The 14,047-nt window shown below is 35.6% G+C and overlaps 2 protein-coding genes across 2 annotated transcripts in view; one reads left to right on the top strand and one right to left on the bottom strand.

Annotated features, from left to right (window-relative positions):
* The window catches only part of Smp_176370 (hypothetical protein), a gene marked incomplete at its 5' end in the record, with an annotated part of 10,546 nt that extends 5,973 nt beyond the window's left edge, over positions 1 to 4,573 (top strand). The window contains one exon of the mRNA XM_018794331.1: positions 3,073 to 4,573. Coding sequence (XP_018647065.1) covers positions 3,073 to 4,356 — 1,284 coding nt within the window. The 3' untranslated portion in view covers positions 4,357 to 4,573. The remainder of the gene's footprint in view (positions 1 to 3,072) is intronic.
* Positions 4,574 to 5,738: 1,165 nt separating this feature from the next.
* On the bottom strand, positions 5,739 to 9,454 carry Smp_098650 (hypothetical protein; the record flags this gene model as incomplete). Its single annotated transcript, XM_018794342.1, has 4 exons — positions 5,739 to 6,068; positions 7,729 to 8,117; positions 8,784 to 9,292; positions 9,327 to 9,454. The coding sequence occupies 4 exons, from the start codon at positions 9,452 to 9,454 to the stop codon at positions 5,739 to 5,741; spliced, it is 1,356 nt and encodes a 451-aa protein (XP_018647066.1).
* Positions 9,455 to 14,047: the final 4,593 nt, after the last annotated feature.

Raw genomic sequence — 14,047 nt, forward strand, 5'->3', positions numbered from 1 at the left:
GCTTCAGACCTGGTCGTGCTGCATCGACCACATATTCAACTATTCGTCAAGTTTCGGAGCACAGACGTGTTTATCGGCGTCTGAAAATGATAGTTTTTCTTGACTTGAAAGCAGCATTTGACTCTGTAAACCGAGAGGTTCTGTGGCAGTGTCTGTCATTGAAAGGTGTACCTGAGAAGTACATAAACCTTGTGAAGGATCTTTACTCGAACTCTATCAGTCATCTGATCTTACAACCTCATGTGGTGTCCGACAAGGATGTCCACTATTCCCATTTTTGTTTAACTTCATTATAAACCTATTGCTGGAAATAACACTCTCTTCGACTGAATTTTTAGGGATTGATCTCCTACCAGGTGGTCCACTGATCGACTTAGAATACGCAGATGATATAGTTCTGTTTGGTGAAGACGCTGACAAAATGCAGAGTCTTCTGTGCTTGAAGTCACTAACTTCTAGTCTGAGCCATGTTGGTAAATGCAGACTACCTGGTTGGGGTCCGCGTGACTATCGTAACCAATGTTTGGAGACTCTGTGTGACATGACTCAGAATCGATCACAATGGTGTAGGTGTATACACTCTTTATCTTCTTTTAAACCTTGAGATTAAAATTGCTTCATAACTTTCTTCCTTCCTATACTATATCCTTATATGCAACCTATCTTTTATATACTACCACCACTAAATTAACTATTTCTATTAATCCGGTGTTGATCTTGTTGTGCTAACGAGGTATGGCAACTTGGACCGATGCATATATGTGCCTGGTCCTACGTTGTAGCTGACTGACTGACTGACAGACTTTGGGTGCTGGCATTTGTGCGATGTATTGCACAAAAATTTTCGTTTAAAGGGGGAGGGAAATGATCTACTTAAAAAGATTCTAAATTATACGGCTGTAGGATCTATCAGGATGTGTTGCAGTTCTAATATATAAGACTTTTAAGGTGCCGAGATATGGCCAAAACATTGTTATGGAGCAGAGTTCTATGTCATTTAATTCAGTCATATATTTCCGTCCTTGTATGTCTTTTATTGTGTTTAGAATTAGTTTTATGGTTCCGTTTCTTCAGTACTATAAAAATGAAATAGATATTAACTTTTTGTGTGTCAGCAGAGAAAAACTACCAAATGTTTGATGATCATGTCCATTTAAACACAGAACTTTCCGGAGTACCATGACATTTTATCGAATAAACGTATTTTATTTTTACAACCACGCATATAGTCTTCAGTATTCATTTGTCCTTTGACTATTATGCCAGTCATAACAGTTAATTTTAATCTTTAATCTATGGGTGGAATTTATGGTATTTCAACCAAGCTTTGCTGTAAAAATGCAAATAAATCATGGTACCTCAGTGAACACTCAATTTTTCCTAGTTGTGCACCTACTAAATGTAGTGGTGATGTCCATTATTCTCCCCATAATGTAATAACAGAATAGTGAGCTGGTTTTCTTCCTTGTCTATACCATTTGCTCGAGAAGTTAAACTAGCTTTAATGGTCCAGTCCTTGATATAATCACAATAGATACGCAGATAGACATGGTACAATTTGCAAACATACGCTGCTCGTAGTTGCAAGAATCTCTATCAAGAGGCACTTATACTTCGTCAAACGCGACATGTTCTTTTACCGTTTCGAAATAGTTATTCAAAGCTAATGGCTGGACAAATACAACTAGCTGGGTCTGCATCAGCTTTGACTGGGGCGAATGTAATATTTTGCTCATTTCGACCCCTTCCCACACTTTAACTTATAATGTTAACTCTGAAGTTAAAATTAGTTAGCCCAAACCTTGGTAATTGAATAAAAATATGATGCCTATGTGCGAGATCCATGCCTTTTCATATATGCTATCTAGGTTATTGTAAGCTATCAGAGTGAACCTAGTGTCCGAAAACCTTTAATGATATGGTTCAAAGCATGTTGTTAATACATTCACGATTTATTTTTGATTCTTGAATATTTTAATATTCTATAATTATTATTCCCCATTAATTTACAACAATGCGTTAGTTAATATCAGAAGGGATTTTTGTGGATATTATAGTAATTTTAATGGTCGAGATCATGAGTCAACCGTGTCTGTTGTGAGATAGTAACTCGCTGAAGACAATGGTGGATGTGTCACTGAATTTCGTAGACTAGTTGAAGTTAGACATTAACACCGTTGGATGCCGGCTCAGTGGTCTAGAGGTTAAGCGTTCGCGCGCGAGACCGATAGGTCCTGGGTTTGAATCTCGCGAGGCGGGATCATGGATGCGCACTGCGGAGGAGTCCCACAATAGGACGTCCCATGCTTCCAGGTTTTCCATGGTGGTCTAGCTTCAATTGATTTATGATCTCAACTATTAAAATTCGCTAGTTAATTACTTTTTTAGAACATTACTTTTAATGATCTTTTTATGTCGGCAACAAATGTGACGAATTGAATTAACAAATTCTTCGTTAATTGTGATCTGTTGTCGGAATTTTAAGCATTTATAGGATATAGAGAACGTTCGAATTTTAGCCGTATTAAATTCATTACTGAAATGCCGATTTACTCTACGTTATTATAGAAATATTTAGAATAGGGTAAATTCGATTGGACTTCTGCAAACTATCAAGACATTTTCGATGGTCACAGAAACGCTGTACAAAGCTAAAAGGAAATTTGTCACAAACAAACTTTCTTATTTCCATCAAATATTATTTAAATCTACTTGTTGGTTGGATATCAGGAATGTTATTGGGCGCAACTAACAGGCTTTAGTCAGTTATGTAAATGTTGCAAATAAACCCACTTAATTTGTTCGGAGTCGTGTTGACTAGCAACTTATTTTTTAAAGTGAATCCTGAAAATTCTGTCATTCTACTTTTTGAAAAAAGAACGTATTAAATCACAAACAACATTCCCTGGAATTAACATGAAGTGTTGTTTTTATTTGTAATAAATGGTAATGCTGATTGCCTAAACTGTTAAATAAATCAAAAATAAATAGATACTCTTCATAAATTGGTTATACGGATAGAATTTTAGCGTTAACTGTTATCACACTGCACATTTTTACTTTTTCTAACAGTTCTTATTATCAACTCAAGAACGATCACTTGCTGCTGGTTCATATGCTGTTGGAAAGCATATCACATTTTTAAGCACTGGGAGAAAAGACGAAGATCAATTAGCTAATATGGTTGTAGCTGAGTTTCTCAGGCAAAACACACCATATGTCAGTTTGATTGAAGGTGGTTATACAGCTTTACATGAAGTCTTAGGTACTTATGAAGTTGGTAGGAGCTTAATCGGTCATGAACCTACAATATGTTTAGGATGTATTGGAGGAAAAAGTTTTGTTCCTTCATCAACTTCTTCTGATAGTAAAGTGGAGTCATGTTTAATAAATGAAAAAGCGAAAGTACAACCAGTTAGTTCTTCGAGTGTTGGTTTATTCTCTAAATTCTCAAGTGCAATTTTTAATACTGGCCGTAGTTTGGATCAAGTACCAAAACTTTTGAAACTTTCAGGTGTAAGTTCAATGCCAACAACATCAATCAAAACTCATATAACCCCTACATACCAACCTGTTCAGAATAAAGAAACAAAAAAACCCGTTGCTTACAGAAATACATCATCTGTATTTAGTATTGATGATGACTATGACGAAGATGATCTGTGTGAGGATGAAGCGGAAACCATTACAAACAGTCCCAATCATACAGAGAAAGAAACAAAAAATGCGACGTTATCTGAACAGTCAATTTGGTTAAAACGTTTTATTAAAGCATCTACACAAGTTACACCTGATATGGATGGGGATTTTCCCTCTCGAATCGATGGTATGGACAGCTGTGAAGTTGGAGATTTAATTGATACTACCCGGTGGTCTAGACGTCCAGAAGTAAGAGGTGTATTTAGTACTCGATTTTTAAAGCCCAATGGACAATTAGGCAATAGTGGTTTACTTGTTTTAGCAGAACGTCATTTAATTTTGTTGCGTCATCCAACTCCTCGACTTCCTAACCAACTTATCAACTCTCTTAGTTCTACTTTACAGTCTGTTTTCAACAAAAAGAATCCAAAATCATCTGAATATTCGGCTATTCAAAAACCGACTACAGATCTCCCAAAGTATGCTGTTGTTTATCGATCAATTCCTTTATCTATGGTGGTGAAAATCACGTCAAATCGTCGCTTTCCGGAATGTATTACATTTCACTACTGTCCACATGACGAAGGCGATATGTTAAAATTAAACAATCAATCATTATTTAGTATGAAAGATCGATTATATATCAATAAAGCAGGCGAAGCAGTGAAAATGGTAAAAACTGCCATCTTTACTACTGTTGCACCATTGGAAACGTAGTACTGCTCATATTGCAGTCTTATTTTATTATTTTCTTTGTACAATGTGTATTTTGCACCAATGATTTTATCTATATTTCTTTTTTCTTATGTCATCTATCAATCAGGAAAGTTGGATTTTGAAAGTAAAGTTTTTATTTTTCGTACATTTCTTCTAATTTGAACAATAACTTTGTTTTGATTACGTAAAACTGTGATGTTTAGGTGAAAAATAGTATATAGATGAAATTTTTTAGTACTATCCTTTCAATCACCAATGCAATTTCTCATCATATCACTGTAATTATGGTTAACCTTACTCACTCTCTTATCTTCAAGGTCAAAGTCTCGTTTTGTTCGTGTTGAAATGTTTTTCTCATTTGCAATTATCAAACAAGCTATGCATTAATTTCTTTCGTTTAATTTAACTAGTTTTTACCAGACAGATTATTAAACAGATGAATCTCTCTCTCTCTCTGAATTCTTGAACATATGTGGTGAACCTGTTAGTGCTGTAAACATCACGCTATAGAGATGAACTGGTGGAATCTCAGTGCAATCGTCCGTCTACATCAAATAAGAAGGGAGAATTGAAGCGAGTATATGAGTGGTGGTGCTTGTTCTGGGGGAAGTTTCAATAGTTTGACAGTCCACCAAATATTTTCATCGGCAGTGCTTAATAACATTCAAAGGTACTCTACACATCTGAGGCACTCAACTGTTAACAAGCTGTACTGCGGTTTTGAAGATATTGAAAATGCCCTCACCAGAAAAACTTGTCCCGGAACAATCGTTCTTACTTTGGGATTCACCATAGTTTCCGTAGCATCAACAAGCTGATTCACTTAATGTACACACTCTTTAGAAACACTAAAGCAGTTAAAAGTGGAGGGAGTGAATATTAGAGACGATGATGAATAATGTTTCGCAAAATTGATGTCGTTTGCAATGCAACTTCACGGTTTCCTATCTAACTCCCGATGAATGGCGCTAATTTCGCACTAAAGAAACTATTAGTTTTATGTCGTAGTTGTGTTATGTTCAAGTTGAGTAATCTTCGTTACAACACCAAGTTAAGTTGTTTGCAAAATGCGTTAGTCTTTAACTGACGAAAGGTAGTGTGAAATCGAATACTAGACAACTGTCTTCATGTTCGCCTAGTTCGAATATATCACATTTGTGCGGGCATATCAAATTTCGTCTGCTAACCCGTTATATTGTATGCATTATCCTTCAAATCTGCTTGATATATATGAAGTGTTACTGAAGATAATGTTACAGTCGTATATAAAGTATCGTATATTACATTTTTATCTTAGGTAAGGGAGAGATACAAAAAAGGCAAAGTTATTTAACAGATTTCAGAAATACATAAAAGCAAATAATTCCACAGATAAGATTTAATCAAAAAACAAATGCCCCATTTCCATTCGACGATTCTATCATCTTAGTAAATGGTTTCTGACTATCTTCCCGAACTCGTAAATGTGTTCTAAGTAGGATGTGCTCCAAAACACCAGTTCTGATGTCCATCGTAGTAATCTCTGACTTAAGACGCTGGATAGCTTGTCTAATACGCACTACAGAAGAAGTGTCTGTCATACTCAAACCTTTCTCGTCCATCTCTGTTTTGACACGTTCCAGTTCTTCACTGATTTCAGCTAAAGTACGACTTCGAGTAGTGATTCCGCCACTTGCTTCTCGATACTTGGCATTTATGTCACTTAAGCTATCCTATAATAAAAATATAAGTCTAAAAAGATTATACATGTAGCAGTATTAGTAGTTTGTGAAATATTGCTTTGAGCATACAGGTAAGACATTTGTTTATAGTACTTACGAAGTAAGTTGTCTTTGGGATAATACTTTTCACAATATTACTGATTGTATGCATGTTCTAAGTAGTCGTTATTAAGTTCTTAGTATTTACATCTCCTTTTTTAGAACATTATCAATAATGATTTTCCTCAGCTTCTGATGACATCACTATCTTGACATTTTTAATTGGTAGCGTATTGTAATAAGCCCATTATATTTTTTATTACTTACTGTAATTTAGACAATTAATTCACTGTAAAATTATGTTTGAATCTGATTGAAAGCATGTCTACACCTCAATATTTGTCCATCCTCATTGGTTGTAAACACAGATAACCGATAACTTTACCTGCACATTGATTAACACAAAATACATATACATATTTCGACTTTTTACTTCCCGGTGTGCTTGCCGCTTTCTCGTTTGTGGATTTTGCTAATTAATAATTAATAATAATTAATCACAACAACTGGTGTTTTGGCTTTTAAATATTCGCGAGTAAATTGATAGTGCTATTAGGAGAACTGGCCTGCTAAAATACACAGTTAACAGGATGTATTTCGAAGTCGAATTGAGAGGAATCAACTTCTACAGTATACTATACATTTGAGTTAAAAGTTTACTTACAGGAGATTTATATTACCATACACTTCATACTCAAATTATTCGAAATAACTGATCACACTGAAGTTTCAGTATTTTAACTGATAGAAACCTTGGAATTATGAGTATTTCAAAGCTAAGACTTTGTTTTCCGTTGTCAATATTTAAAGCGTAAGAAATACATTGGGAATAGAGCTTAGCGACATTCAGTCGGTGGAAAAAACAGTTACAGAGTCTTAGCAGTAGCAGTCACAGTAAATCGATCGTAAAGGGTTTTTTCATGCATCGAAGTCACGAAACTTAGTATGTAAACTGTCTCGTAAGGTCAAATTGCGTAATGCGTTACGATAGATGATATTAATAACACTAGACTACCTCAGTTAACTAGAAGTCGAGGTTGAGAATGGGACTAAGCCTTTGCATCTTCAGTTTTGTTTCGATCCAACATGTACCTAATACTGCTGGTATAAATACTTGATGTTCGTGAAATTTTTATTGTAAAAGTTTACGATTTATACAATTCTAACGAGAAATGCTCTCTGTTTGGTGACATCTTCGCTTATCAACCAGACTTCTACTCAGATAATTGGATTAGTGGTTTTGTAACTCTACTCTCAACTATTGATTCTCTAGTTCGGATCAACCTATTTTTTGGATATGAATGAATCAATACATGAACTTGTATGTGTGAGTTGAGTTACGTTAGGTCAGATGACTTTGTATATTACAGTTATTGGAATTGCATGCGCTAAACTCCAACCTACGTACGTCGAAGTTTCCATTGGTTTACTATTAGTTTTTGTCCAGTTAGCGGAAAAATATCTTTCCGAAATGCAAATTACGGGATTCAGTACGTATTTTCATAGCCGTTGTAAGTGACAAGTTTCCAGGACTGATCATCAAAAAACCCAACTGATTGTTTGATTAGGTGGTCTGGTCTCTGGCAATATAAAAAAGATCTTAGGAGCTTACCTGTACAATTCTATATTGCTTTAACAGAGGTTCCACTTGATTATTCATATACTTCTCTCGGTTATTTATTTTATCGACATCTGAATTCAGTTCATTGTGTAATCTGATTAATTGGGATTTAGCATCCTGGAACATAGTTTCGATTTCCATTGTCAGCTGCTTCATTTGATCCAAATGGGTTCTCCAGTCTTTGATATCACTGCGAACATTGACACGTAGTTGTGGTAATACTCGTTCAACTTCAAGTTTCCAGTCTGCTGGGTCTGTAGAGCATTTTAAGACTGCACGATTATTCGATCTTTTCCCATCAACTTTGCCTGTAGGTTTAAGTTCTGTCTGTTTTTCAGTCAAATCTGTTTTATGACTTTGAGTAGGTTTTAGATTAAGTCCTGTAATTAATAATGAAGTCTTTTAAAGATAACAGTTACAACCAAACTATGAGTTGTTATATAACCGAATCTGATTTACCCAGTCTTTATTGTAATCTCAGTACGTGGACTTTCTTTGAAGTCCAGTGACGTATTTGTCAGGAGATACTTTAGTCCATATTTCACGGGTTTTGAAAAATATGATTCCACATGAACACAGTTTTCACTGACAAATTAACTTGTGCATAACTATACTCCCTCATCACAACTATTATTTCGGTCACAAGTCGTTAATTTTATCCCGAGATCGTCAAGATAAATCTTTGAGAAACATCTATATAGAAATGTTTCTGAATCAAAAATTATGTGGCCTGGATAGTTTATTTCTTATTTTATTGATTTGGGTTTTGCATATTATCAATGAAATGTTGCTTCGTGTTTATGAAGGATAAGACGAATATACGATTTGTAAGGAAAAATGTGGTATACTTGATGCATGCTTTTGTTGGTTGTTTAGGAAAAATGGAAGTTGGGAAAGTTCTCAACATAATAAAACTCAGATTAAGTGATATGCCGTAAGTCTTGACAATATTGTTTTGCTAAATTTTCGACTACACAGTGTCAGTTTAGTTATTACTAAAGAAAAACTTGGGATTTTGATTTCAAAATGAACAAACAATAATTTACCTTTTAAGTCTATCACCTCTTCATCGTCGTCATCATCACTTTGTTCATCAGCATTCCCTAGCCTATCGCAGTCTGACAGACTATATTTAAATCGACTACCGATTGAAGATCCGCCCCACTCTTCTATTTCTTCATCAGTTTGCGATGATTCACCGTCTTGAACACCAGGCTCTTCTATTTCATCTTCTGGATATTCAGGTGGTAAGAGTTTAATGTTTTGAATCTGAAGGCTTGCGTCAGCCAACATGTTAAGAACATTAATGCAATATTCACCACATCCACTTTTCAGTTTTAAAGGCGGGAACTCTACAGTATATCCTAGAGTTCTGACAGCATCTAAAATGGTTGATATTGTTGCATTTGGATCATCGTATTCCTGTGGTTGGTCAATTTTACAGTTTGCTTGTGAAATCAGCCACGCAGCTAGGGCAGTAAAACAATGAAATTGTTCACCAGGATTAGTTGGAATTGCAAAATAATGTCTTGTGATAGGTTTCTGATGTCGTCGCCTACCAATGACTTATTATTGCTAGATGTGATTACTTGCAAAATTTTTTCTCATAATTTAGCAGTTTGAGTTTGTCACTCAGACTTTCCATTTGTGCAAAAACTGCATATTGATACTTTTGTTCTTCACCATGTTCACTGCTTTTAACTTTTTCTCGTGACATCTATAGTGGAAAGAAAACAACTCGTTTATTCATTTATTGAGTTTGCTATATCAAATTAAGTATCAAGATTACGTTAATTAAATAATTACAGGGCCTTATTACTCCCGTAAAGCTAGGATAATGTACTAAAATTGTAAAGAAGAACTAACTTAGAATCAAATAAATAAGCAGATCTTACTATGGACACATACTCCACATGATTATGGTTTTAAGTAAAAGCACATCAATTCATGAATATTAGCGGTTGAAAATTAGATAGTTACATAAATGTCAACAGTGATAATCAGGTGCATAATTAAATAAATTGGGGATTGAGAACTATGTAACAATTTATTTTATAACAACTAGGAGTTTATTTGATGCCGAATAAGGTTTGTACTTACCAAAAATAGCCTAATATAAGTGAATTCTACAAATGTTTATTTTTCGCTATGTGAAAGATGTTTATTTTTAAATCAGGAATGGTAAGCTGAAAATGATTTTGGATAACTCAGGTGACTAGCATATTCCGAAAACCATCTGGGAGAGACCAATGCATCCACTCTTATATTTTGTTTCCAGTCTGACAGAAACAGATTTCAGTTACGTATTTAAAAAAAGAAGGGTACAGGAATGCAAAGGCCCTCATCAATAAAAAGTATTGGCATAATATTATTTAGAAACAATGTGGCCAAATCTGTGAAAAATATGCTTTGGCTTTGATTAAAGTAGGTATTTTATGTATCCATATTAAGATTACTTATTCATAGTTAAATATGGCTTGCAAAATGGAAGTAAAAGACTTCCATAAGCTGGATTACTTGCTCAGTATCGAACATGAACTAAATACTATGATTATTTTTTAAACCTTATTTCAAATGTCATATTTTGCATTATTGTTATTTCACTCCATTAATATCCACTGATTTTATAACACGTTTTTAATTTTACAACACATCCCATGTTTTAAGGTCAATCAGCAATTTATAAATCCCAAGGTAAATCAATTTCAAATTTTCTGTGTCCGATTTGTTTAACTGGACACATATTCACTGAGCTTTACGTCTTTGTGAGCACAAGTATCATTTTCAACAATCTGTTACTGCTCTAAATGGCTCATTCTTATGTTTAGTTCTATATGGTCTACCAGCGTAATTTGTAATTCTGACCAATACTGTACATGGCATAAATGGTTATAAAGCAAACATATTCGTATCATGGCTCATACTTGAACCAATCAGGTGTATGGTGTGGGAGCCAGTTTGTCCTAGTGGGGTCCCCCCAGGGCTCAATACTAGGACCTCTTCTCTTTTTGATTTACAAGAAGTTTCATCTGACTTATTGCTTTTTGCTGATGATGTGAAACTTTGGAGAGAGATACGTAACCAAGAGGATATACCAGCACTTCAGGAGGATCTGACTCGACTTCAAAGTTGGGCAGACGAGAATGGACTTACCTTAAACACTTCAAAGTGCAAAGTAGTCCATCTGCGACATGTTGTAGACCATAGTTACAACATAGGGAACTCCTCCCTAGAAGTTTTCCAAGTCGAAAAAGATTCAGGAGTGTTGGTACCCTACGACTTGAAATCGTACGCTGTGACAAAAACGCATCTCAAGCAAACCTTGCACTGATAACACTGAAGCGCATTTTTGGCCAGTTTGACGGTAGAACTTTCTACATAATCTTTAACAGTTTTATTCGTCCCCATTTAGAGTACGGAAACATAGTATTTCCTCCCTCCCTCCAAAAGGATAAGGACACTCTGGAACGTATTCAACGTCGAGCCACGAAATCAGTTCGGGGACTCAAATTCAAACCTTATGAAGAGCGCCTCCTATCATTTAACCTTTACCCGTTAGAGTACAGGCGTCTTAGAGGTGACCTTCTTATGACTTACAGTATCCTTACCACTTCTGGTCATCCCTTTAAACATCTACTTAAGCTTAGTCACAATACTAACCTCAGGGGTAACACCCAGAAACTGGAGACCCAACATAGCAGAATAGACTGTAGACATGACTTCTACTCGTTAACAGTTGTCAAATTCTGGAATTTGCTGCTGACTGAGCTAGTCCAAGCGACTTCCCAGGAGTCCTTTAAGAGGAAACTTGACCTATTCTTAAGGACTAAGGATAACATATTATTATGATCTACCAAATTCCTTTTTTCCTCTATTATCGTTAATATACCTAGGTTCTTGCCTGGGGGTATTGGTGATCCACTGCTACTAGACACGGAAGCCCGTTAAGCGAAAGCTTCTATTTCGTCCACAACCATTTGAACCATTTGATTAGCTATGTACTTATCAACTAGGACACCTTTTTAATTAATAATCCATTACATTTAACTTCTTTTGCAAATCTTCGCAAATGACATTGGAACTTTGCACTTACAACAAAGATATGTAGAAATCGTCATTAAATTACTCGTAAACTATGATATTACTTTTAGCTAATAAATGTCTTTGGTCATGTATCATTTTTCAATGTAGTCAATTATAGTCGTGTTTTTTGTGATGACGGTAAGAAAGATATCTGGGAAGCATTAGTGGCTAGGCTAATAGCAGACAATCAGGCGTGTGAATCATTAAAAAGCAGACAATTCGAAATGAATTTAGGCTAAAAGTAAACAACTCAGTACCACTTTTAACATAGAGAAACAGAAAAAGGGGAAATTCGCATTAAATCTCGATGATAGGCGAAAAACGAGACTTGGACACGTTCGCTCTTATTCGCTCCTTGTTTTGTGACGGAATCTCCTTTGATTTACCCTTTGTTCGTCTTTACTTTCTTTTCCTTGGTTGCTTCGGTAAGATATCTCGAGATGCATATGCATCTCAATTCATTACAAATAAACTCCCAATCCACCATTGCCAATGTCTTCAATAACCAAGTGACGATTGAAAAAATGGCTAAAGCGCGATCGGGACTTAAGGATCTTTAGTTCCTGAAATAATTATTCCAAAAACTTCAGAGAGATCAAAGTATGACACAAATCTTCACAAAATTTACTAAAATACTCTCCTTTGTGTTTGTATACATATGGACTCCATGTACAAATCATGAAAGGCTCACCTGGTTGTGCTTGCGGTTCGAAATATATGGTGTTACTTTATCTCTCAGACATTTGTACCACTCACATAGTACATATTGTTGCCATAGTTCATGCTATTTGGTTAGTTCAAACAAGACCACAAACACATGTTTCAATTGTAATAAAAAACAAGCTAGAATTCGACAACAGAGATTTGGCATCCAGTGTATTTGCAGAAAGCCAAGAAATAATTTTATTTGGTGTATTTAAAAAGTCTTATAGACTTCGGAGGAATATCCACAGTTTGAACAATCACCTTGAGCGAAATGAATTCACTGTGCATCTGTCGAAGTGTTAGAAAGTAACTTTTAATTAATAATATAAAACAAATGCAAAAATTTGGAAACAGGTCTCTGTTATCTTCATGATTTTATTCGGAAATTATGAAGACATTGCCTAAAGATGACGTTATAAATCTGAAGATGAACTTCCATGATGTTACCATATGATGTTTACACATCAAGCCATGGAAGTTTAACTCATTTCGTGATGGATATTATAAGATTACTGTACTGTTATTTTGTGACTGTTAGGTAGACGTTCAGCATTTTGCAGACTCTAAGGATTGTTTCAAAGGCTAGGACACGCCGTATTTTGATTAGCTTCTATCGCCTGTTGTGATTGTAGGCTGATAATCAGTTTGGTATTCAATGTTGTTAAAAAACCTACGCAACTGGATGATACATGCCGTTGAAGTAGACTTAAATCATAATATACGTGTCTGTATCATCTGGATTTCTACACTTGCTTAGAATAACTCGTTCATAAGCTTGTTACACATTTTACTTATGTACCTACGCCTGCTACTCCCAATAGAGCATAGGCCGCCGACCACCATTCTCAACTTCATTCTGTCCTTTGCCTTCCTTTTCAGTTCGTTCCAACTGCTGTTCATTCTTCTCATGTCTGTCTCCATTCCTCGGCGTGATATGTTCCTTGGTCTTCCTCTTCTCATTTGGCCTTGAGGATTCCATGTGAGGGCTTGTCCTGTGATACAGTTGGGTGCTTTCCTCAAAGTGTGTCCTATTCACTTCCAGAGCTTCTCTCCCTGATTTCTTCATCAACTGAAATCTGGTTTGTTCTCTCCTACAATAGGTTGTTGCTGATAGTGTCTGGCCAACGGATCCGAAGTATTTTGCGTAGACAACTGTTAATAAACGCCTGTATCGTCTGGATGATGGTTTTCGTAGTTCTCTAAGTTTCTGCCCCATACAATTGAACTGTCTTGACATTTGTATCGAAAATTCTGATCTTGGTGTTGGTTGACAATTGCTTTTAGTTCCAGATGTCCTTTAGTTGTAAATATGCAGCTCTTGCTTTGCCGTTCTGCGTCTTCACATCTGCATCAGATCCACCGTATTCATCGATGACGCTGTCCAGATATGTAAAGATTTACACATCCTGTAAAGCTTCTCCGTCAAGTGTAATTCGATTGGTGCATGTTTAATTGTATTGGAGAGTCTTGCTTTCCCCTTTGTTTATATTGTGACCTACTGCTGCTGAGGCTACTACTACAC

The sequence above is a fragment of the Schistosoma mansoni genome (genome assembly GCF_000237925.1).
Source record: "Schistosoma mansoni, WGS project CABG00000000 data, supercontig 0186, strain Puerto Rico, whole genome shotgun sequence".
Taxonomy (NCBI): Eukaryota; Metazoa; Platyhelminthes; class Trematoda; order Strigeidida; family Schistosomatidae; genus Schistosoma; species Schistosoma mansoni.